The 23,829-nt window shown below is 33.5% G+C and overlaps 1 protein-coding gene across 1 annotated transcript in view; it reads right to left on the minus strand.

The window, feature by feature from the left end:
- Positions 1–6,369: 6,369 nt before the first annotated feature.
- Positions 6,370–23,829, minus strand: part of LOC148947324 (uncharacterized) — a 39,413-nt gene continuing 21,953 nt past the window's right edge. Inside the window, exons 3-5 of the mRNA XM_089096574.1 lie at positions 23,581–23,763; positions 17,630–17,884; positions 6,370–11,785 (exon numbers count right to left, since the gene is read on the minus strand). Of these exons, the coding sequence (XP_088952700.1) occupies positions 11,697–11,785; positions 17,630–17,884; positions 23,581–23,763 (527 nt within the window). The 3' untranslated portion in view covers positions 6,370–11,696. The remainder of the gene's footprint in view (positions 11,786–17,629; positions 17,885–23,580; positions 23,764–23,829) is intronic.

The following is a 23,829-nucleotide window of genomic DNA, read 5'->3' on the forward strand; positions in this document are numbered from 1 at the left end:
CTATGTGTTTTTTATAGATTTAAAATGATAAAACCAGCATAATTCTCCATTTGGCACTCAAAAATAACACTTTGGGTGCCATTTCTGGAATGGAAAGGAGGGGAAGAATGTTAAAGGTACCATTAATAATCTTCAGGGTCTATAACCTTGAATTCAATGCATGCTATCCTCCTTCTTGCATTCTCCCCTCCCAGCTCCCTATCAATTTTCGTAAATTGTCTTCTGGCTAACACAACTAGGCTAATTTCATGAAAATTTAGGAAGGGGGTTGTATTTTCCAATATCTATGGGGGCAAAATGTATCAAATTACTGAAATCCCAGCAAATATTTGCCCCGGAAAATTACCATCAACATCTCCACATGTAAAACTGAGTCAGCAAAGGAAAAACCCCCAGTGTGAATTTTTGCCTGGAAAGCTTCCTTTCTCGTGGGAAATTCTCCCCGTGGAAAATCACCCAGCAGGAAATTCACCCTCCCCATCCCCCCACCCAAGAAATGTATGCATACTTCCCAGTAATAAACAATATACGTAAACAATAGCCAAATTTCATAACTTACAGATATTTTTCTTAAATGTATTCGTTTGGAATAAATTCTTCTTTTGTACTTCCTAATTGCAGACGACAGGCGTAATAAATAGCTCCGGGCGTAGCTTGATGCACAGTCGTTTGCAGTTTTTGCAAGTAGGGAATTTCATTGAATGAGTCAGTATACATTTTGGCCTTACATTGGATGTTTATGGATATATTTGCTTCATATTGAACAATGTTGAGTACAGGGCCGGATAAAGGAGACTGGACCCAATGGGCCTCACGTTTGAAGGGGACCCACGCTGTCATCAAAGTGAACAATTTTGTTTTGAAATTGTGAAATATTTTTAACAATTCCAGTAAGCGTCTCTTCTGGAGAGAGATCATTTTCCAGGCTAAAACCAATAGAGAACAATCTATTATGAACAATGAATCAGGGTAGATTAAGTTAAGATGCAAGGAAATTAGATTTTCAAACAGTTTTAGAAGAATTTACAGAACCAATGCTTAGAAATATGTAAATTCATGTACTAACATTCGGTGATGTAGCCTAAACAAATTAAAAATGAAAATGAAGAACAAAGAAATATGTGGTTTGAAGATGTAAGACAGTGAGAACAAATAAATATGGAGTTAGAAGATAAACGGTAACGAGAATTACAAGCAACAGCGGAAATCAGAATATTTTAAAAATTAAAGCGAAGAACAAAGAGTTTTAGGGTTAGCAGACACGCGAAAGCGAGAATCAGAACATACCAAAAATTGAAGTGAAGAACAAAGAATTGTGCTGTTAGAAGACAAGTGACAGCGAGAATCAGAACAAGTCCAAAATGAAAGTGAAGAAGAAAGAAATATTACGTTAGAGTTAGAAAAACAGCGGCATCACAATTTTCGATGCTATCAAACTGTAGTGCAAAACCCAGTAAAAACCTACAAAGATAACGTAAACTACGCAAGTGTTAATTACAAGTCATTGGGACCCTTTAACTATGTATTCACTGTGGAGTCCTCAATTTTCCCACAGAAAAAGTAGCCAATAATGATGATTTCTTTGGAGTTTGCTGCCTGCTTGGTTGAATTGCATTACCGCCTCCACAATTTCCACCTGATTGAGTTTAGCCTCTTATAGGACCTAACTTGCTCTTTAAAAAGCTCCACAAACAAATACCAAACTTGAACTCATCTTTTCTTTAGCTTCATTCAACGTAAGCGATAATCAAACCATCAATAGTCGCAGTTCAGCTTCAAAATAGCAGGACAAATTTATTTCATAATCAGTTTAGTGGCACATCCATCGTAGACCCCTGAACGTATTTTGACCACATTCATATGGCCAAATGTACTTTTTATACCTGATGAATCTGTTAAAGAACACTCTGCATATCCTTTAAATCATGGGATCTCTTGTAATCCAATGGATCCCTTGGAAGAAATACTGCGAGACACAAACAACTATGCTAAAGGTTACATGAAAATGCGAGTAGTGGAGGATGATTTAAATCAACCTCTTGCTTTGCTGGGGCAAAAACCTTGGATAGAAGACAGATGACAATGAGAACAAATATTTAAAAGCCTGCCGTATATATAAACTCAATCATCATCGCTATAATTTTTAATTTTGACACGTTTTGATTTTCGCTGTCCAGGTTGATTTTCATTGAGTCGCTGCTCTTCATTTTCATTTTTGACTCCCTCACTTGTTCGGTGTCGTATGTGTTCTAACCGCGTGTGTCTTTGCTCTTCATTTTTGTTTTTAACATACTCTAATTGTTGTTTTCGCATATCTTCGAACCGCCCGCGTCTTTGCTCTTTACTGTCATTTTTGACACGTTTTTGGATTTTGATTACTTCAGACAATTTAGCAGTCGTCTTTGCTTTAGCTCTCCGTATTGGTGTTGTCGCAACTGATGGTCCTGGTTGTCAAATTTCACATCTTATCACGTTTGATAGTTCAGGTGTTGGTTCCAAAGAATCATCTTTTATAGTACCTGCAACTGCAAATTTTTATTGTTATGGCCCTTCCAATATACATTAAAGTGTACAAGTAACTGTTGGGTTGGAAACTTAACCATCCGATCTATGTCATGCATAAAATCATAAAAGAAAATACTTATATGATGCCATAAGAAATGTTTATGTAATCATTTCTAATTAAGTTACTTATCACTAAAATTAAGGCTCTTAACTATTTTTCTAAGACTTCTGACCTATCTAAATCACTTTTTATGCAAGAATATCTTAAGATACTAATTTTCCCGAAAAAATATGGAGCCGTTGTCGACAACATACATACATACATACACAATTATTGCTAACATATCCGGCCCTGGTTGAGTATCCCTTTTCTGTGCTAGTTTATTCAAGAAATAACATTATATATTTTTATTGGCTACATAGCTTGACCATAGACCTGTGCGGTAGAGCCTGAAGGGTAAGCGCCTCTGAAGAAAGTTAGGAATAATTGTGGCTTAGGTTACTAGGCATTTATTAAATAATAACCTATTAAATTCGGTGGGAGATTAAGAATCTTATTAAAGTTGTGGCGCACGTTGGCCCGTCAGGTTTTTTTGGTCTAGCTGACTAATATTTAAATTATTTTATTATTTTCTGTTTTATTATTCTTGCGATTCTTGAATTTTGGTTAAGATTATTATATTCTAGCACTTTTTTTGTCTTTTTTTTATTTATCTCGTTCTTGTGAATCTCGCTTAGATGACCGTCAATTGAAAATTTAGTTAAAAGTTGATTTTAGTTTTGAAATTGAATAATGACGGAAGAAGGAAAAATGGAGGAAAATAATCAGCGCAGAAACTCTTTTCAAATTGTTAGATCCTCTTCCGTGCTACAATGGTAAAAATGATGCAAGTGAATTTGTCCAGAAAGTGGGAACTCTAAGCAGGGTTATTCCCTGGAAACAATTACAGGGTCTTTTAGGCCTGAAAATAGAAGGTGACGCCTTTTCTTATTTTTCCGTTTTGGACTTTGATGATTTTAGTTCCTTTCGAATTGGTTTTGAGGCCCGTTTTGCTTGCATAACGCAAAGCAGAAAATTGAAGCATGGCAAGGTGGTCCATCAGGAAAATCAGTCGTTGATTGATTATTTTTCGAAGGTCCAAGAGTCGTGTAAGGAAAAATTTGGAATGATGTCTCAAATGCTGTTTTATTGCATGAACTGGTTGATGACCTGCCTCAGAAATTAGCCAGATTAGTTTTGCAAAAGGAACCCGAAAATTTTGACCATGCCGTAGAAAATTTTAACAAAAGCAGAAGAAGTGGAGGCTGCCCTTAAGCTGCGTCCAGAGGGTGAAGTAAATTCTGTTGGTAATAGGAGTTTTAGGGACCGTCAAGGCAGATTTTTTTCAATCTCGCGGGCAACCTAGTTCACGTCACCGAAACAAGACAACAAGCCAAGCAGGTTCAAAATCCTTGGGCAAAAAGAGTTCCTGCTTTTTCGAACGGTAGCCCCTCCATTGCAGCTAGGCATAGTTATAGGCCTAAAGATAGTATAGTATGTTTTTGTTGTTCCGAAATGGGACACATTAAGAAAAATTGTCGAGTCCGCTTGACTGGAAGTTTAAACTCCAGAGGTTATGTTTAGATGCAGGTTTGAAACGTGACCACCAAGAGCTAAAACCTGCAACATCCCTTCGGCTTAGCATGAACGAAATTTATGGTTCAAGTTGGTCGGAGCTTCCGATGGTAAAATGTTTTTTGGCAAATGGTCATCCTTTAGTATCTCTGTTTGGTACGGGAGCTTCTCGTATTCTTATAAGGGAATCTGTGTTTAGGAAATTAGATACTTCATGTATATTATAAAACAATGAACAATATGGCTCTTTCGGAAGTATTACCGGGAATCCTCTTTCGTTTGTCGCGCGCGCGGTTCTCATTTTGAATTTGGCAAATGAATCAGTGAGAATTGAAGTTTCTGTTTGTCCAGGATTACCATATCCGCTGGTTATTGGTCTTAAGGGTATGGTCGAAAATGGCTAGATTTTTGAATCCACTAATTGTGCTGTTTTGCTGAAAAATAGGGATTGTTGTGCGGTAAATTTTCAAAACGATAGCTCTCAGGTGTTAGTGACTCAAGCTGTTGGGTCAAAATTGAAAATGGTTGAAGATATACAAGGGTGGTCTCCTTTGTCTTCGGAGAGGCTTATTATTCCTCCTCAGTCAGTCAAACAGGCATAAGTTTACCTTTCTAGGACTAAGAATGTGCATAGTACTTCTAGTGTTTATAGTTATCATTAATTTCCGTCGTTAGGATTTTTCGCTTCAGAACCTGAATATAAAGTTCAGACAGAGGATCAATTAAGTAGATGTTATTGATGGATACTTCAAAATATGGATCATGAATGATTCAGAGGAGTTTCTCAATCTTGAAAAAAAATAAGTACCTTGGGAATATGCTTCCAGTTTTATCAGAGGAGTTAGTGTTAGATAAAAAATTTGTCGTAAATCATGTAAGTGCTGCAGTCAACAATATTTATGGTTCTGATTCATCAAAAGTTAGGTTGCCAGTACAGCCTAAATATCTCAGTCGGGTAGAATTTTCCACCTTGTTTGAACTGTCCCATATTCCGTCTATGGCTTTGAGGGAGCTATTTTTAGACTTGGCGTACAAACACCACAATATATTTGCAACACATGAAACACATTTGGGAAGTTCTGATTTAGTTGAACATAAAGTAAATACAAGTGATTCGCCTCCTGTCCGTAGCCGTCTCTATAATTGTCCGTACACTTTACAACCAGTATTAAGGAAAAGTCAACATATTATTAAATACTGGAATCATAAAAGAGTGTGATGGTGCCTATGCTTCCCCAGTCATTCTTATCAAAAAGAAGAACGATGAGTGGCGTATGGCAGTTGATTATAGGGCATTGAACAAAAACACGGTTAACGACAGTTATATGTTACCAAAAATTCAGGATTTGTTGGATAGAATGTCTTTTTCTAAGGTCTTTTCCACAAGGGACTTTTTGTCAGGATATTATAAAATGTTAGTGAAGGAGTCTGACCGTGATAAGACAGCTTTATTTGCAGTTATGGTTTATTCCGATTTAGTGGGTTCCGTTAGGGTTGTGCAATATGCCACCGTCTTTTCAGCGATTAATGGAGACAATTTTCCGCCCGATACTGCACAATGGTACTGCACTTACTGCGATACTGCACTTGCGGTTGTGTCCTTCAAAATACAAGTTTTGGCAACGTCTCTATCAATTCTTGGTTATATTTTGGAGGAGGGTACCACCAAACCAACTCCATAGAAAATTTCTGCAATGCAGAATTTGCAACATCCGAAGACCTTGAAGGAACCAAGGACGGTGTTAGTCCTTAAGGATGGGTGTTGTTCCGAATTGAAAATCAATATAATTTATAAAATATAATAGAAAATATCTATAATACCAGTAAAAACTGTCGGATATATCTAGTAAGAATAATTTTATTAAAAAACCTTCATTGCTTGTAGTTTCTTATTTTCTTAACATATTTGTCAATTTAAGGATTAAATTTATTATTAAAGGTCTCTTTTTTTATTGCTCTGTTGCAATTTTATGCAAAGTAAGAAAAATTCAATATTGCGAGAAAAAAAAAACAAGATTAGGGAATACATTCCGCTATAACTATAATTTTAAATAGGTAGGGACAATGTAGGGATCCTTTCTAAAATGTGGATCCGAAAGAACCTCTCAGAGAAAAATTTAGAAAATTAAATATAAATACCTGTGCTTTTTTTCCATTTCCAACCTCTTAAACCTGTCACCCAAAGTCACGATTCAAAAAATATACGCACTAAATGTAGGCTATAGCAGAGGAAATAAAAGATATACAATCCAGAACTTTATTGAAAATATCCGTAATAGCATTAAAACTAACCATCTGATCCCATATAAACAATACAAAATGAAAAAATAAAATTACGGGTAATTAATTTCAGGCAACGCACACCAGAAATTAAAATTACCTTCAATAATTAGCACCATTCCAGTTTTGCTTTGGTGCCAATAAGGTGGGTAACTTTCATGCTCCCATTCTTGTTAAGCTTATTAAAAGTCTGAATAAAAAATCAGACTAATATCATAATGAATTTTCACTAAATTAAGCTCAGGCGACGCACAAAATTAAAATTGTAAAAGAATAAAATCCCAATCAATTTTTAGCGCCATCTATTTTAAGTCTAAGACGAGAATCGTCTATCACCGATAAAGATAGATGGCAATCTTTGCAAGCTAGCTATCTCAACTTTGCTTTCCACTGATATTCAAAACAAGCAGTAAGCAATAGCAAACAAGTTATGTATTATAATTTGTTCATAAAAGTACGTCTTACTACGAGGTATATAAAATGAAGTTTAAAAATAACTGACGTTTCTTTAAGCGTAACGTTGACCGTATTTGGTGTACTGTGTATTCAACACTATGTAGGTCATCTGATAAAATGGAGTTACATTAAAAAGACTAACGTTAAATTTTGTACGTTATGATTGTGATATACAATGCGCACCATCGTTTAAGACAATTAAAATAGAAGAAGAGGTGGTATAATTATTGTTTTTACACTTTGATTGATTGGATTATTGTAGATTAAATTTTGAATAAAATCAGAAAAATAGTTTAAAAATGTGTCTACCTGATCCTGTTATATGAGAAATATTTCAGATTTAATTATCTTGACAATGGTTAGAGGTGCTATCAATGGCGGATCCAGAAGGCCCCTCCCCCAACATTGTCTAAAGTAGTGTAATTTACTTAATTAACGCAAGTTTGTGTTAATTAAACATGCTCCTAACGCAAGTTTGTCGGATCAACCTATTTTGCCCCCCCCCCCCAATAGATCCTGGATCCGCCACCGGGTACTATGGTTGTTTTTTGAATATCGAAGGAATAGTAATCTACATGGCAATCTATGAGCAGAAAAACAAAATGGTAATTGCGAATTTTGTTAGGGTTTTAGCATAAAAGTTACTAACCAGGTTGGCAATCAAATCAAATTGGAATATCACCAATTTTAGAAAGCTGAGTCTTTTTTCTCGACTATTCTAGCTTTGCATAGCTTAAATTAGTGACGTAAACAGCCTACATATAGCCTACCTCGAAGATTATAAATAACTGAAAATTAATTTACAATGTAAATAAACATCGTATACTTTTTCTTCTCGATAGTTGACATTAGATTTTATTTGCTTAATGTCACTGAAAGGAAAAACAGGTGAAAGATAACATTTTACTAACAATCTATGGTTTTCAATTTTTGGACTCTTCAAACTATGAAACTTGGAATTTTCTGAGAATAGTCCTGGAACCGGGAAAATACCTTAAACTGAAAAATACACAAAATATTTCAACGGAAGAGGTAATTTAAAAAAATTGATAAGATATAAAACAAAGTCCATTTTTTCTCATTTTTTCTTTTCATTTGTTTATTATCAGAATAAGAAGAAATATGCTCTCAAACTAACGTTTCACATTATCCCTTTAAAAGCAAATTTTTTATAAGCAGAAACCAAGTTGAAGATGCTGAAACACATAAAGTAAAATTTTCTGTTTTAATGTTTGTCTCTGAAGTGAAATGCTTTTCTTAATATTTTCACCTGAATATGCAGCTAAACTATTCAAGCTAGAAACTTTTAGATAAGTTTTACGCTAGTAACTTTTAATATTTTTTTAGAACATCCCTGTCACCAGGGGATTGCATCTAAACCAAAAAGTACACTAAGTGTTTCAGTTGAAGAGAAAATTTCGAAAAATGTGACAAGACATAAAATTCTGCACATTTTTTTTTCCCGGTAAATGGTGGTATTTTTCATGTGTTTAACGTCGTAATAATTATACAGCATTCTAGAATAAAATTTAACCTTATTTTTCTGGTGGATTTATTTTATATAAACTAAATTGATAATGCTGATAAAAATAACACAACATCTAAACGTTTAAATTTTGAACTCAAAGTTCGAGGTTTTTCAATTTTTCCCTTCCACTGAATTTGCAACGAAACTATTCAATACGGGAACTTAAAATTTCCAGGAAATAGTCCTGGAACAAGAAAAGAAAATTTAAAACAAAAAACCTCAATAGAAGAAAAGTTGCAAAGACTTGAAAAGTCTTTTCACGATACATGACATTATAATAAGTGACATTAGTTACTTATGTTCCCTATGCAACACATTGTTATGTTGCAGCAACATATTGTTATGTTGTTATAAAAACATAATGTTATCTTGGTATGTTGTTTTTCAACAGTTCTATAGTTTTGGTGTTTCAACGTGACACGACGATTTTACTATCATTGAGTAGCCAACATTAAATTTTAGTCCTTGTCCGAATTAAATTTTTGAATTTACCTCAAATTTTTTAATTTTAAAATTTTTGAATTTACCTCAAATTTTTAAATTTTAAAATTTTTGAATTTGAATTTATTTCTTTATAGTTTTCCTATTATTTGCAAAAGTATCAAAGATACGCTCCCAATATTTTTAACTTGTTATACATAATTTTTACTTGAAACTTTATTATAATAAATTACCGATTTTTTTCTTATTGCGAAGTAGCACTTTCATAATTTATGGTACTGGACTACTTTTAACGGTGAACTTGTAACAAGGAATTAACGATTTCCTTCCAATTAAGAGACGTATCATATGTATCACCCGTATCAGCCTGTATCATATGTGGGCCATGTCTAGTGGCAGCCTGTGCCCCAAATTATTATACGGTTCCAAGACTACCTTCAAATATTGGCAGAAAATCTTCCTATTATTGGTAGGCACTTCAAGAATATACTTTCAGTTAGTTTTCAATTGTATGAACAATAATATTATTTTTATTTGAAAACCTTTAACAACCAGCTCCTGATTGTGAGATGGCACAAGCCTTTCTTAGTAAGCTAGATATAATCTTCGGTGTATTTACTAAATCAACAATGAAACACTGAAAAATAACAACACAAAACATCTCAAAATATTCTTCTGGCCTAAGTCCTTCCAAAAACCATCATTGGTGTAATTCAGCGCTTTTTAACTTTGGTCACCGTATTAGCTTTTTTAACAAATTAAATAACAAAGTTAACAAATTAACCAAGTAATTACTTGTAATACATATATATATATATATATATATATATATCTTTATCAGCAGAACAGCAAAAAATAAAAGGAAAAAGGCTACGAAATAGAAAGGATGAATTTTTTTATTGTTTAGTTTACCGTATAAATAATATAAGATATAAAATAAAAATTCGGATGATATTTTTATATTTCATTTTCTTAACTACTTTAATTAAAATTTTTATCCGTTTTTTCCTTTTAAATTGCTTTATGAATGATAACTAATCTAGAAATTAATAAATTAAATCAGCCTTTAGCCTATGGAGTGGGGCTTAACCTTCAGCCATCAGATTATGAACAGTTAAATATAAAATTATCTTAATAAGGGTAAGTAATAAAAATTACTGTGTCTGCGAGTAGGTAAAACGGCAATAAGGGTTACCTCTTCGACTTAATTTTTTGCATTTAAAAAATTTGCATAAAACCACTCAATGAGCTTGGCCTCTATAAAAGCATCTTTCATTTTTTTATGTTTCAGTTTTATAATTAGCATTAAAATACTTAATATAATCAGAAGAAATTTACAAATATTACTTAAATATATCAAATTAATGGAATACCAAAAGTGTAAATGAAAAGAGAGAACTTTAAGAAAATGTAAATAAAAAGAGAACATGTAAAGAGAGAACTTTGTAGAGACAGTGAAAATTATGATGACTAGATGCCATATATTTTGGATTTAAAACCACCCAGAATTACCTTGCTATGTGAAAAAGTAAGAAAGACAGAAAAGAACACCAATTTTAAGTCGCGTAAAAGAAGAAAAACACTTTAGATAAGATGACCTTGTTTGTTTTTATTTCCATCGTTTTTCTGCTAGTTAATTCTTATTTTTATTTTTTGCTTTTGTGTTACAAAACGGATTCGGGATATGAATCTGAAACGTACAGTGTTGGTGAATATACTAGCCTTCATTGTCTTTAGTAAAATCAAACAATTTGCAAATTGTGACTTTGTGCCAGGTTTTATTGGGTCTAAAGATGGTGAGCAGACCACATCAGCAAGACAAACCATCATCAGGCACATCATTTAATTTACATTTTTTGGGTCTGTATCTTTACACAGAATTTTTTAAAGACAATTGCAAAAATTAAAATTCTTTGGGGTATATTAAACCAAACGGTTGGAGGTATTGTTCGGCATAATGGCAACTACGGTCATATGTTGAAGGACTAAACCAAACGGTTGGAGATACTGAAGAACCAGACCAAAGTTAAAGAGCTATCTACGTTTACTTAATAATTACTATTACCATTTATGCAAGAACGAAGCAATTTATTTCGATGGAGAATGGATTGCCTACAACGTTCAGGGGGAAGGGGATGGAGATTTCGAAATAAAATAGAAAAACAAGTTGGAATTTACAACAAATTAAGAACAGCACGGAACAAGCTATATTATCATGAGATTTTAGAGGTGGCACACACCATAACAACCCCTCCCCTTGCATACGCGCCTATTGCTTTACTAACGTACTTACGTTTACTAACGTACTAACATAATTACGTTGCTTTACTATAGAAGAAATACGTAATACAAGATTTCTTATTCTTAGTTAACTTCTGGTATTTTTTAACCACAAAGAACTATATAGATGGTTAGGCTATACACAAAACAAGAATTATCCAGAGACGCCATTCTTAATATGATAAGGAATGGACAGTAACCTAATGCTTATAATTTATAAAAGGTCCTTTTAATGAAAAGGACCTGAAGTCAAAACTTTGCAGTTCGTACCAGGCTCAATCGTGGGAAGCAGAATTACCAGTCCCCCTGTGCAGCTCAACAGGGTAACAGAAATTTCAGGTCATTTGGTTCTGTTTCAGGATTCTGCACATATGAACTTCTTACTTAGAAATACAGGAAATGTTCTTCAATTCTTAAGCTAAAATTTAACCTAAAACTTCAAATAATATCTCCAGTGTCATTCCAGGTCATATATAGGTCCAAATAAGGTCTTGACAGAGTAAAAACAAATGTTCTTCTAGATATTGCCACAAAAATACTCCATAATTATATCACAGATAACTTGCTTCTTCTCCATATTTAGGCTTTCAATCACCTTAGAATTGGAATTATTAATATAATTAGAACAGGTAATAATGAACTCGGGCGAAAGGCTCTTGAATTCGATCTGTAGCACTGATCTGAAATAAAATAAAATGATTATAATATTAAGAATACTAAGGTATTCTTTTTTTCTAAATAAGCTAACTTAATAGTACATCTTTTCTCAGCAGTATTGTTAAGCCTTATCTAAAATGGTATAGTGAATTGTTTTAATTGGTAAATTAATCATGATTAACGGAACAAATGATATTTTTTTACAATTAATCTACAAAAAAAAGGCTTGATTTAAGTCCCTTTTTAAACAGTGTAGTGACTTGTCTTAGTTAGTGAATTGATATTAATTAATACACTTAATTCATGAAAATTATTTTGAATTCTACAAAACAGGCTTGATCGAAAAGGGTGTAGTGACTTATCTTAATTGGCAAATTAATCATTAAGTAATTAATTTATTTAGATAGTAATTCTTATTAAAATTATTCACAAAAAAGACTTGATCTAAGCCAGTCTAAAGAGGCGTAGTGACTGATTTTACTCGGTGATTAATTATTAATTAGTTAAATTAATTAATGAAAATTATTTAGAATCAGTCTACAAAAATATGCTTGATTTAAGCCTCATCTTACATGATCTCAATTGGCGAATTAATAATTAACTAATTAATAAAGATTAAATATCTGAGGATTTGGATTCAGATTCAAGCAAATTGTCTTTCAATTTATGGTAAGGTTGTAAGGAAAATGATTATGGGTTGAGCCCTTTCCTCCTCCGGTGTAAGCAACTCTCTCATTTAAGGGAATCAATTATCCAGGATGGGGAGGATAGGCTGCTTTGTGAGTTAATGAGGTCTAGGACTCCCCGTTATATTGTGGCAGTAAGAGACTTTGTATTGATGGGAAGGATGTCAAAGGGAGTGTAATTTTTCTTTAGTATTTGTCTTTTTTGTATATGGTTTTAATAGGCTTTAAAATACAGATTATTATAAAGGTAAGTAGCTAATCATTTCTCTTAAGCTTAATCTAAAAAACAGGCTTAATTTTAAGCCCGGTCTAAAATAGTGTAGTGGATCATAAAATAATTCGGGAGACACATCAGTATTTGCTTAGTTAACAATACCGAGTTAGACCTTCCATTCTACTTCAAAAGAAAAGACAAGGTATTTCTCTTACCTTATTCCTTACATCCCTAAAATTATATTATCTTTTTCTAGTTTATTTCTCTGTTAATATCAATTGTTATTATCGAATTATATATTATCTTCTATTTATTTCTTGTGATTCCAGAAAGCAGAGTATATAGGACAAGCGACTTCAATTCACGCATACTCAGCAGTCCTTGAAACCAAGTTTACACATTTTTACAACTCAATGTTCATGAACCATCACCGATTAAGTACGCTAGGATTTATTTCGGAGAGGGAGGAGGGGTGCACCAATGTAGAAAAACAAAAAGGCGAATCATATCAAAACTATAAGCATTACGAACAAAATTTTGAGGTCGGGGGGGGGGGGATCCAGGGAGATGTCCTGAATTCAAAGGACCCACCCCCTCTACCCACCAAGATTTAAGCATAGTTTTCTAACTACGTACCAAAAGATTTCAAATTAATGGCAAACAAAATTATTGTGTCTGCGCAATGGACAACACCATGCCTAGAAAGTTCTAATGACTGCGGTCCAAACTTGCGTCTGACAGCCACTGACCTGAATATAGCCACGAAACTGACAGGGCTTTACGCTGTGTTGGCTTTATGTGGCTACTGCACAGAGTTGTTAGTAGCAGTAGTAATGTACAAACAAGAGGAAAAATCTTTGAACTTTAACTAGGTTTGAATAGGGAGTGAAACATGCTCTCTGACAGTGCGGTACTGGCAAACAGAAATTCGAATTTTAATTAAGGGCCTAAGTTAATTTGAATCCAGCCTAAAATTTTATGAAAGTAAGCAGATTCACTTGCTTTGAACTCTTTTAAAAAATATAATAAAAAGAATAATATGAAGGGGTTGACGCTGGCTTCCTTTTCTTCGAACATTGAACTTGCCCTATTTGTATAGGCCACGATACTGAGAAATCTCACTTATTTCTATTTTTATGATTCACTTTGTATTTACTTTGTATGATTCACTATTTATGTAACGTGTTATTTATACAAAATTAAGCAATTAAGTATAGAAAAATATCATTGCACATCATAAGTCAAGCATAAGCGCAAGTGGGCCACAGGCCATAGTCATTCTCAAGGTTTCAAGAATCATATAATTTTCCCCACAATTTCTAATACTTTTCATACAGTCTGCGTAACGTTGTTGCAAATTGGATATAAACAGAGAGTATTAGCCAGACCCGCCCTCCCATACTGGAAAAATTAAAAATACTGACCATGCCAATGCACACAAAGTATTCTACCGCTGCGACTTAGAGAATTTTCATTGCTCGCTTTGTCTATAGGCCACATCCAAAGTAGAACAGGATGGTCTGTCGGACCAATCTGATAAAGAAGGGAGGGGGACCTTTTCTCGTCATTATAAAATTGAGCATCAGACCTTTGCTCATGGGAGGAGGGGAGAACCATCCCCTTCTTTTGACAAAAAATAAAAAATAGTATCATAAAATGCACCTCATTCATATCGTCTCTTTGAAGAAATTAAATAAAAAAAACAAGTTTTTTAAACTGAAATTAAGGAGCGACATTAAAACTTAAAACGAACAGAAATTATTCCGTATATGAAAAGGACTGTCCCCTCCTCAACGCCTCGCTCTTTACGCTAAAGTTTTTTATTGTTTTAAAAAATAAAGTTGTGAGACAGAGTCAAACTTTAGCGTAAAGAGCGACGCGTTGAGGAGGGACAGCCCTTTCATATACGGAATAATTTCTGTTCGTTTTAAGTTTTAATGTCGCTTCTTAATTTCAGTTTAAAAAACTTGTTTTTTTTTATTTAAATTCTGATCATTTTTTAGTTAATGCTGCTTTTATTTTGGCTCACCGTCATTGAATACTTAAAAAAAATTTACAATCAAAATTTACTCTTCTTTTGCTAAATGGATGTCTCTTAATTTGGTTATGATGTAATTTACAAATTAGCTTATGAAACGAACTTCTATATTCGTATGTTTTTCTTGTGGCAAAAAATACGTTGTAGATATAGTTGCAGATTTTTGCAGATATGAGCTTGAAGCCTATGTAATAGGGTTTTGTGATACGCTGAATAAGAATTTTCATTAAAATTCTTTCACTTTAGGGGATGTTTCCTCCCTCTTTAAAAAATCAGGTAAATTTTCTCAGGCTCGTAGCCTTTGATGAGTAATACTAAACTTAATAAAATTTATATATTTAGAATCAGCATTATAAGCCCATTCTTTTGATACATTTATTGACATCAAAATTCCGTTTTTAAAAGTTTCGATTACTATTGAGCCCTATTGCTTGTTTTTTTTTGTTTTTTTTTATTACGTATATGAGGGAGTTCTCCCCTTAGCCAATACCACGCTCTTTACGTTAAAAGTTTAAAAAAAAATTTAATACATAAACCCCTGAATCACAAAGGCCGTTTAATTAGAATAGATAGTTCTTTTGAAAGAACTAAAAAAACTGTAGCGTAAAGAAGGAGGCATTGACTTGGAGGACAACCCCCTCATATGCGTAATAATTTCTGTTCGTTTTAAGTTCTAATGTTGCTTCTTACTTTCAGTTGAAAAAACTTGTTTTTTTTAATTTAATTTCTGATCCTTTTTTAAATAATGGTTGGAAATCCGGCGCCCCCTTCATAGAAATGTCCCTTACCTCAAAGAAACATCCACCACGGAAAGATTCTCCCGAGTAACCCCCTCCTCCAGCCCCACCCCCACCAGAAAAAAAATCCTTCCTGAAAATGTCTGTATACTTGCCAATAACCAAAACAATATGTAAGCAATGGGCAAAGTTCATAACTTGCAGCCCTTCCCATGGGAGCTGTGGGGGATTAAGTTATCGTAAAATACTTATTAATTAGCTTGTTGACTATTCTGAACAAAAACGCTGTCTCAAAATTTTTACTGGGTGACTTTCAGAAAAAAAATGAGTGTGGGAGGGGGTCTAGTTGCCCTCCATTTTTAGAGGGCACGAATCGTGATCTTTTTCCGATCAAAAAATCTAAATTTCCACCTTTTTGCAGATAGGAGCGTGAAACTTCTTTACTAAGGTTCTCTGATAAGCTGAATGTGATGGTGTAATTTTCGCTAAAGTTAATTAAAAATGCAAAATTCCCCATTTTTGCAGATAGGAGTTTGAAATTTCTTTAATAATGTTTGTTGATAAGCTGAATCTGATGGTGTGAATTTCGTTAAAGTTAATTAAAAAAATTTGCAATTAAAACAAAATTTTATTTTTAAAAAAAACTGAGTCGTGAGAAAGTCAAACTTTAGCGTAAAGAGCGAGGCGTTGAGGAGGGGACAGTCCCTTCCATATACGGAATAATTTCTGTTCGTTTTAAGTTTTAACGTCGTTCCTTACTTTCAGTTAAAAAAAACTTGTTTTTTTTATTTCCTTTGTGAACGTTTTTTAATTAATGCAGTTTTTAATTTTGGCTCACCGTGCATGAATAATTAAAACGAAATTTGCATATTAATTTTACTTTCATTTGGTTAAATGGCTTTCTCGAAACTTGTTGAATTTTATTTACGAACGTTTTTATTAGTAATAAATATACGTAACTTACGAAATAACTCACTTAACGAAGTTCTAATTTAACGATTTTTATTACGTATATTAGGGGGTTTCGCCCCTTGTCAATACCTTGCTCTTTAAACTAAAGTTTGAATTTTGTTCAAATTGTTTAAAAATAACCTCTTAATCACAAAGGCCGTTAATTAGAATAAATAGCTCTTATGAAAGTACTAAAAAATCTTTGGCTTAAAGAGAGAGGTATTGACTAGAAAGTGACCCCAATCATATAGCTAATATTTTTTTGTTCGTTTTAAGTTTTAATGCTGCTCCTTACTTTCAGTTGAAAAACTTGTTTTTTTACATTTAATTTCTGATTATTTTTTTTAAATAACGATGGGAAATCCGGCGCCCCCTTCATAGCAAAATCCCTTCCCCCATGAAAACTTCCTTCATGGAAATATCCTCCCATATAACCCTCGACCCACCCCCCCTACCAGAAAAAATGCCCCCTGAAAACTTCTAAATACTTCCCAATAACCAATACTATATGTTAACATTGGGTAAATTTCATAACTTTTAGCCCTCCCCCTGGGGGTTTCGAGGGATTAAGTCATCCTAAAAGACATAGTTATAATATTTTCGACCATGCTGAACACAATGGATACCTCAAAATTTTGATCACGTGACTTTGGGAAAAAATGAGCATGGGAGGGGGCCTAGTTGCCATCAATTTTTTTTTGGTCACTTAAAAATGGCACCAGAACTTTTCATTTCCTTACAAATGAGCCCTCCCATGATATTCTAGGACCACTGGGTCGATACGATCACCCCGGGGAAAAAAACAGAAAAAAAAAAAAAAAAAAAAAAAATAAACACGCACCAGTGATTTTTCTTCTGGCAAAAAATGGAAAATTCAAAATTTATGTAGATAGGAGCTTGAAACCTCTACAGTAGGTTTCTTTTCTATGCTAAATATGATGGAGTGATTTTCATTAAGGTTCTATAACTTTTAGGGGGTCTTTCCCCCTTTTTTCGAAAATCAGCCAAATTTTCTCAGGCGCGTAACTTTTGATAGGTAAGATTAACTTTGATGAAACTTATATATTTGAAATCAGCATTAAAATTTAATTCTTTTTTATATATCTATTGGTATCAAAATTCTGTTTTTTAGAGTTTCGGTTACCATTGAGCCGGGTCGCTCCTTACTTACAGTTCGTTACCACGAACTGTTTGATAATATATTCCCAATCATAAAATAAAATAAAATGTAAAAAAATTACTTATAATAGACGAATTGAACGCTGCTGCTACTGATTCACTAATTTGATCGGGTCGGACACAAGTGGTCGAGCTCAGGGTCCAACTAACTCTAGTGGGTTCTTGTCGAACCCTACCGTCTCTAAGAGTTATTGGAGGAGGGGTTAGAGAGTTCATTGCAACACAAAATCGTTTACTTCCTCTTGAAGAACGACGAGTTGGTGTCAAAATAATGTATTCTCCATTTTCATCAATCCAGCCACTATGACATGTAAAACCTGGAATACGTAAAATATATAGAGCCACGAGGAAAAGTTGGTTTGCCTCAAAACGTGAGAAAAAATTATAATTTTTGCAAATAAGATGGTTTTATCCATCGATGTTAAGAAATTAAAATGACAAAATCTTCATCATTATGTTGCCCTTAAATTGACAATTATTTCAACAAACATAATTGAGATGTTCTCTTAGGGAACGAAGCTAAAAAATTTGAAAAGAAGAAAGAACAAACAAAAACAAAAAGAGACGGACAGAACATTCAATGTTCTGTTCAATGTTCTGTACACTTCAATCCTAGAGGATTGAAATGATTTCTAATATGAGAGTTTTTATTCCAAAGTTACCTTATAGTTTTTACAGCTCAGTTCAAGGTAGGTAATGCAAAATTTTGTTTAACTTATCACTTCATTTTGGCGTCACAAAAAGAAAAGAAAAAATACAAACACAAAAGAACCGTTATTCAGTTCAGTTCAGTTCATTTTATTTAACATCAAAAATACATCTAACTATTCCAATACCTGCCCCAAGAAAGATACAAAAAAGCACTTGCGACTGGGCGGGTTTTATTTTCGTTAGTAGTTATGTATCAACTCATATAAGTATTTTTTCCCTAAAACATTTGAATCTAAATTGAGAAACGAATATTATCAAACGGTGGGGCCAATTAAAAATTTAGGGGGGGGGGGTCAAATTTGTAAGTTTTTCTAATTTTGTCAATGAAAATACCACAAAGGCATTTTCAATTAACATATCCCGAAAAAAAAATATTTTTTAAAATCTAGGGGAGGGGACTGCCCCAAAATTGACGTTAATTTGACGTTACACAATTAACGCTATAAAGTTACTTTGACTTGAACTATTATAGGACTAACAGCGAAGCATGTCAGTTGACACGCATAAAAAAGAAAAACCACAGCGTATACAACAACAAAAATTGACCCCCCCCCCCCCTCCCAAGAAAAAAAAAACAATACAGATCGAGTTCCAAAATTACTCTGCTCTGAAATAGCGGGATCGGGTAGATATGGGCAAAATATCAAAACCAACGAAAAATAATTAATTAAGGAATTGCCTTCAAGTAAGGGCTAATACTCCAAACGAATAATAAATTTTGGATACTGAAGAAAAAAGAATTTTGTAGTGCTTTTGGAGATACTTATTTTTGAGTATTTCGATACAGCGAATTTCTTCATGCTTAATCACATGGGCAGGTAGAATATTTCTTGAAAATTTCGCTGACCTAATTATTTGCAAATTTTATCGATATTACTAATTTTTTAAGGGCCAATCTTAGGTCATTATAACAGGAACTATAAAACAAACATCCATGTATGCAGACTACTTTGGTTAACTTTTAATACGTCTCTGATGGTCAGCCGGTCGTCCGCGGTTGGGGTGGGAGGATATCATACAGAAAGATTTAAAGGAAATGGGAACTTCCTTGGAGGGTGTAAAGAGGGAGACTTTGAACAGATAGGATGGAGGAGAATCAAGCTTAGCTGTGTTGGCCCCAGGCAGCTTGGTGCTACGGTGAGCTGTTGGTAGTAGTAGTAGTGTCAGACAACTGCCTTCTGGAGATCAAAGCTTTTTTTCTGAACTTTTTTCCCATCCCATTTCCTCTCCTCTAACTGATGACACCACAAAATCATCAAAACTAAACTATTTTCACTTTGGAAATCATATTAAATAACGTAAATATTTATGTATATTTAAAAATATTTATCAATAAGATACCAAAGATATAGGGTTGTGGAAAAACAAAATAACTTTTTCATACTTGAATACCCGTTTTTCTTTTCTGAAAGTAACTAAATTTTCACGTTCCTGCGCTTCTTTTATTTATTTTTTATCTTTTATTTATTTTTTTATTTTTCAGCGATTCTTTTATTTATTTTTCGTCTTATCTTATTTATTATAATTATTTTGTTTTTTATTTATTTTTATTCTCCTTAATTACTACTACTACTGCTAAGAACTCGCTACAGAACCAGGCCGTCTAAGGCCAATACAGCTACACACCCTCCCTTTTCATCCCAATCTATTTAAAGCCTCCCTTTTTACACCCTCCCAGGAAGTTCCAATTTCCTTTGAGTCATTTTTTGTGAGACCTTCCCACCCCCCTTCGGGGACAACCTGTTCTACTTTTAACATATTCACTGGATCCACCATCTTCACTAATAATACTCCCTAAGTAAGTGAAGCTATACACTTGATCGATCTTCTAGATGCCCAACATCACCTCTTCACCTTAACTTATTTCCAGTCTAAGCAGCTCACTCTTCTTAACATTAATTTTCAAGCCCATTCTTGCGCCCTGAGCTCCCGTAACCTTCAAAAAATTATTTTTTTCTAACATTTACATCTAGGATACTCAAACTATCAGCATGAACTAAGTCTAGGAGAAATTTACTTTCCCATTTGATTCCATGCTCTCCCCTAGCGTTTGCCATGTTCCTCAGGACAATGTCCATAAAAATGATCCATATAAATGGGAATAGAACGCAACCCTGCTTAGCCCCCGATTCAATGCGAAACCAGCTACTAACTAAGCTACTTCTTTGTACTTCTTTGAAAAAAGATCCGTTCTACAAAATCGCCTTTGCAGTGGTTTGCCAATTACGAGCGATAAAATTTTACCGTATCATAAAATATGTAAATATCATCCTATAAATCATCAATCTATATATGTAATGCAACTTCTTTATCAATTTCCTAATTCATTTTTGTACAGAGTTAATCGATTTTAAAACTAAAACATTGATTTTTTTTTTTATCTGGCACCTCTTTAACTTGAACAACTAGCCCCGACAAAACTCCCAAAACAGGAGCCTTTTAAACTCCATATTCATATTTCGGCCGAGAATTACACCCTATTACGGAGTGATGATAATAAAACGCGTTACATAATTGTGCTGATTCGTTTATTCGTCTCCCATAAATTTTAGGATCAAAAAATTTGTCTTCATGCACGTGTTCACTCAACAATTATAAATAATTAGACAAAAAAATTGGAACTTTCTCCAGCCTTCAACCTCCCGAACCTCCAGCAAGATGGGTTAGTATCCCTTCAAAATGGAAGTCATGTAACACCCCTGACAGGATAAAAAATGATATTTATAAGAATAACTAAACATAATGGCTTTAAAGCAGAATGAAAGAGGCTCTTCCAGACTATCAGTATTCAATTCGTTGAGAAAAAAATCAATTAATTCTGCAGAATCGTCTCCACAGTGTCTTTCCAAAGAATGATAAAATGTACATAAAATATGCAAATATTTTACAATAAATCAGCGCAAGATATATGTTCCTGTCATATTTTAAAGCAAGAATTAGAAATTATGGTCGCTTTTTTTAATATATAAAACTTCCATAGACGTTAACGGTCTTTTGGTTTCCGTAGAGAAGAATTGGGATCGTATTCATATATTCTGGAATTTTATGAAATATCGGAAAAAGGAATATCTTATGGATATTTGTTTTTTTTCATTAGTTTTATTGATTTCCTAAATACCATAATTCATAAACTTAAACACCATATCTGATATTAGCTTAAAGAAATAGATATTTATTCCTCAAAGTTAGGTTTATAGTCATTTTTCATAGTTTTCATACAGTTCCCATAGATTTGTTTCTGCATTTATATGATTCATGGGTATGCACAGACAACAGTTCGAAGAAATCAAAGGATTACTCGTGAGGGGAGCTGATACAAAACAGAATTTGACTGTAAGGCCAAATAGGTATACTTCTGCACATTTATCTTGTTTTCATAAATATTGATGATTTTTTACTGGGGTAGGGGGGAGGTCTAGAGGTGGATCTCAAAGAGAGAATTTTCTACCCTAGCCCCGAATAACATTTCAGAAGACAGTAATTTGGTGTTGTTTTTTCAAAATTTGTAAATAAAAATGTTATTTATTGGATTTATTTTCTTCTTCCAAAACGAAAGGACTATGTCACCTTACGACCGTAAAAGGGCAAGGTTAGACCGAGTGATTTGACCCAGAAACCTAAGAAATGAACAAAGTGAATTCCCATTTAGAATTTTGAATGGCCCACTGATTAGTAAGACATAACTAGTATTTACATGAGAAATATCTAAATTTCTTTACAATACTACATAGTTTTCACTTAATAGCATTCGCTCATTATCAATCCTATTTAAAATTTGCTTAAGAAAGTTAACTCAGTAAAAATGGTGGAGTAAAGCAGGTAAAAAAGGTAAAAAGTAAAAAGGTAAAAAGAAATCCAGATTCCTAAACTACAAAACATTCTTCATTTAATAGCATTTATTCATTGTTATTCCTATTTAACTTTTTAACTTCCTATTTTATTTCTAATTTGCTTTTCATCTAATACCTCCTATATTTACTACATCCCCCAATCTGTTTAATAAGGGGACACATTATCAAAAATTGTTAATTTGACAATAAGGAAATGCAACGAATACAGACTGGTAAAAAACACGATTTAGACTTCAAATACCACCAATGTAATATATAGCTTTCTAAAAGTCAAGAAGAAAAATAAGGTAATGTAAAAAAAGCTTTATTATAAAGAACACTTTAGAAATAAAATAAATAATAGTAAATTACTGAATAAAATGAACCATAACATAAATAAAAAAAACTAATACAAATAAATAAAATAGATAGAAAATAAAGTGTTCACAGTGATATTTTGCAAATTTATAACAATATCGACATCAAATCATTATTTTTCCCAAAATAAATATCATCAGCAAACCATCTACTGACAGCACACCCAACGACTACAAAACTTAGAACTTCACTAGTTAATACTAAAAACAAAACTCTATCTAATGCGCTGTCGTGCTGACAGGCAGCACATCGACAATAGTAATGGCAAAAACATAGAATACCTGTAACAGGCCCATTTTTTATATACATGATCTAGAATAAATTTCAGAACTAAATTTAGCGCGAACCCTTTTTCTTTGCAGCCTTTCTTTAAATTGCGAAATTTCATAACAGACGATCATCACTCGGTGTATTACTGACCAAGACCGTACCCAGGATTTTTTTTTCGGAGGGGGTTTTACTCAAAAAACAATTTCGGGGGGGGGGGGGGGGTTACACAAAAAAACTCAAAAAACGCATACAAATTTTTGTATATCCATTTTTACGTTTTTAGAAGTCAGACAAACATTCCGGAGGGGGGGGGTTCAAACCCCTCAACTCCCCTCTGGGTACGGCCTTGTTACTGACAAAGTAATTTTTTTCCAGTTCTTTTTAAAGTTCTCTTGACCTAAATCATTATGACCTCTAAAAAATATTGTTTAATTTGTTTTGACATGCATTATGACACTAACTTAATCCTGATTAAGTGCCTTCCCTTAATCCATTTTTGCCTTCCGTTATGGCGCCCATTATGACGATAAGAAAGAACATAAAAATCTTTTTCGTCAGTCCTGGAAAGTTTCAATTTTTGCATTCGTTCCCAGTTCTGATAGAGGAGGCAATATTCACCTTGTCTATTTATTATATATTTAAAAGTAAATATTTATGTATTTAACTTCTGTTTTATACAAGTAACACTCCTACATTTTTAGCACTTTCTTTTGTCTTTAAAAATAGATGAAGCTATTAAAGGAGTAATAAGATGATGACAACCTGGAAATAGGTTACCCATAATATATAACAGCGCATCAAAGGGGGAAGAATGTCCGTCTTACCATCAGAAGCTCGAGAAATAAGATTGCAATTTCCTTTCATGTCGACCATTTCAGAACTTCTACAGCCAACTTCAAAACTCTGTTCGGTACAACTAGATCCCTGATCAAATCCCAGAACTCGATGTTGCCAAGTAACAATATGCTTCCCTGAATTAGGACAAGATGTTGCAGGGATAGAAGAAGCTGAAATAGAAAAGGGGATCATTAGTGCTTGATATATAGACCTTTCGCGGCCAACCGTATCTGCAG

The sequence above is a fragment of the Artemia sp. Qi Xiang Cuo genome, chromosome 11 (genome assembly GCF_049724085.1).
Source record: "Artemia sp. Qi Xiang Cuo chromosome 11, ASM4972408v1, whole genome shotgun sequence".
Taxonomy (NCBI): domain Eukaryota; kingdom Metazoa; phylum Arthropoda; class Branchiopoda; order Anostraca; family Artemiidae; genus Artemia; species Artemia sp. Qi Xiang Cuo.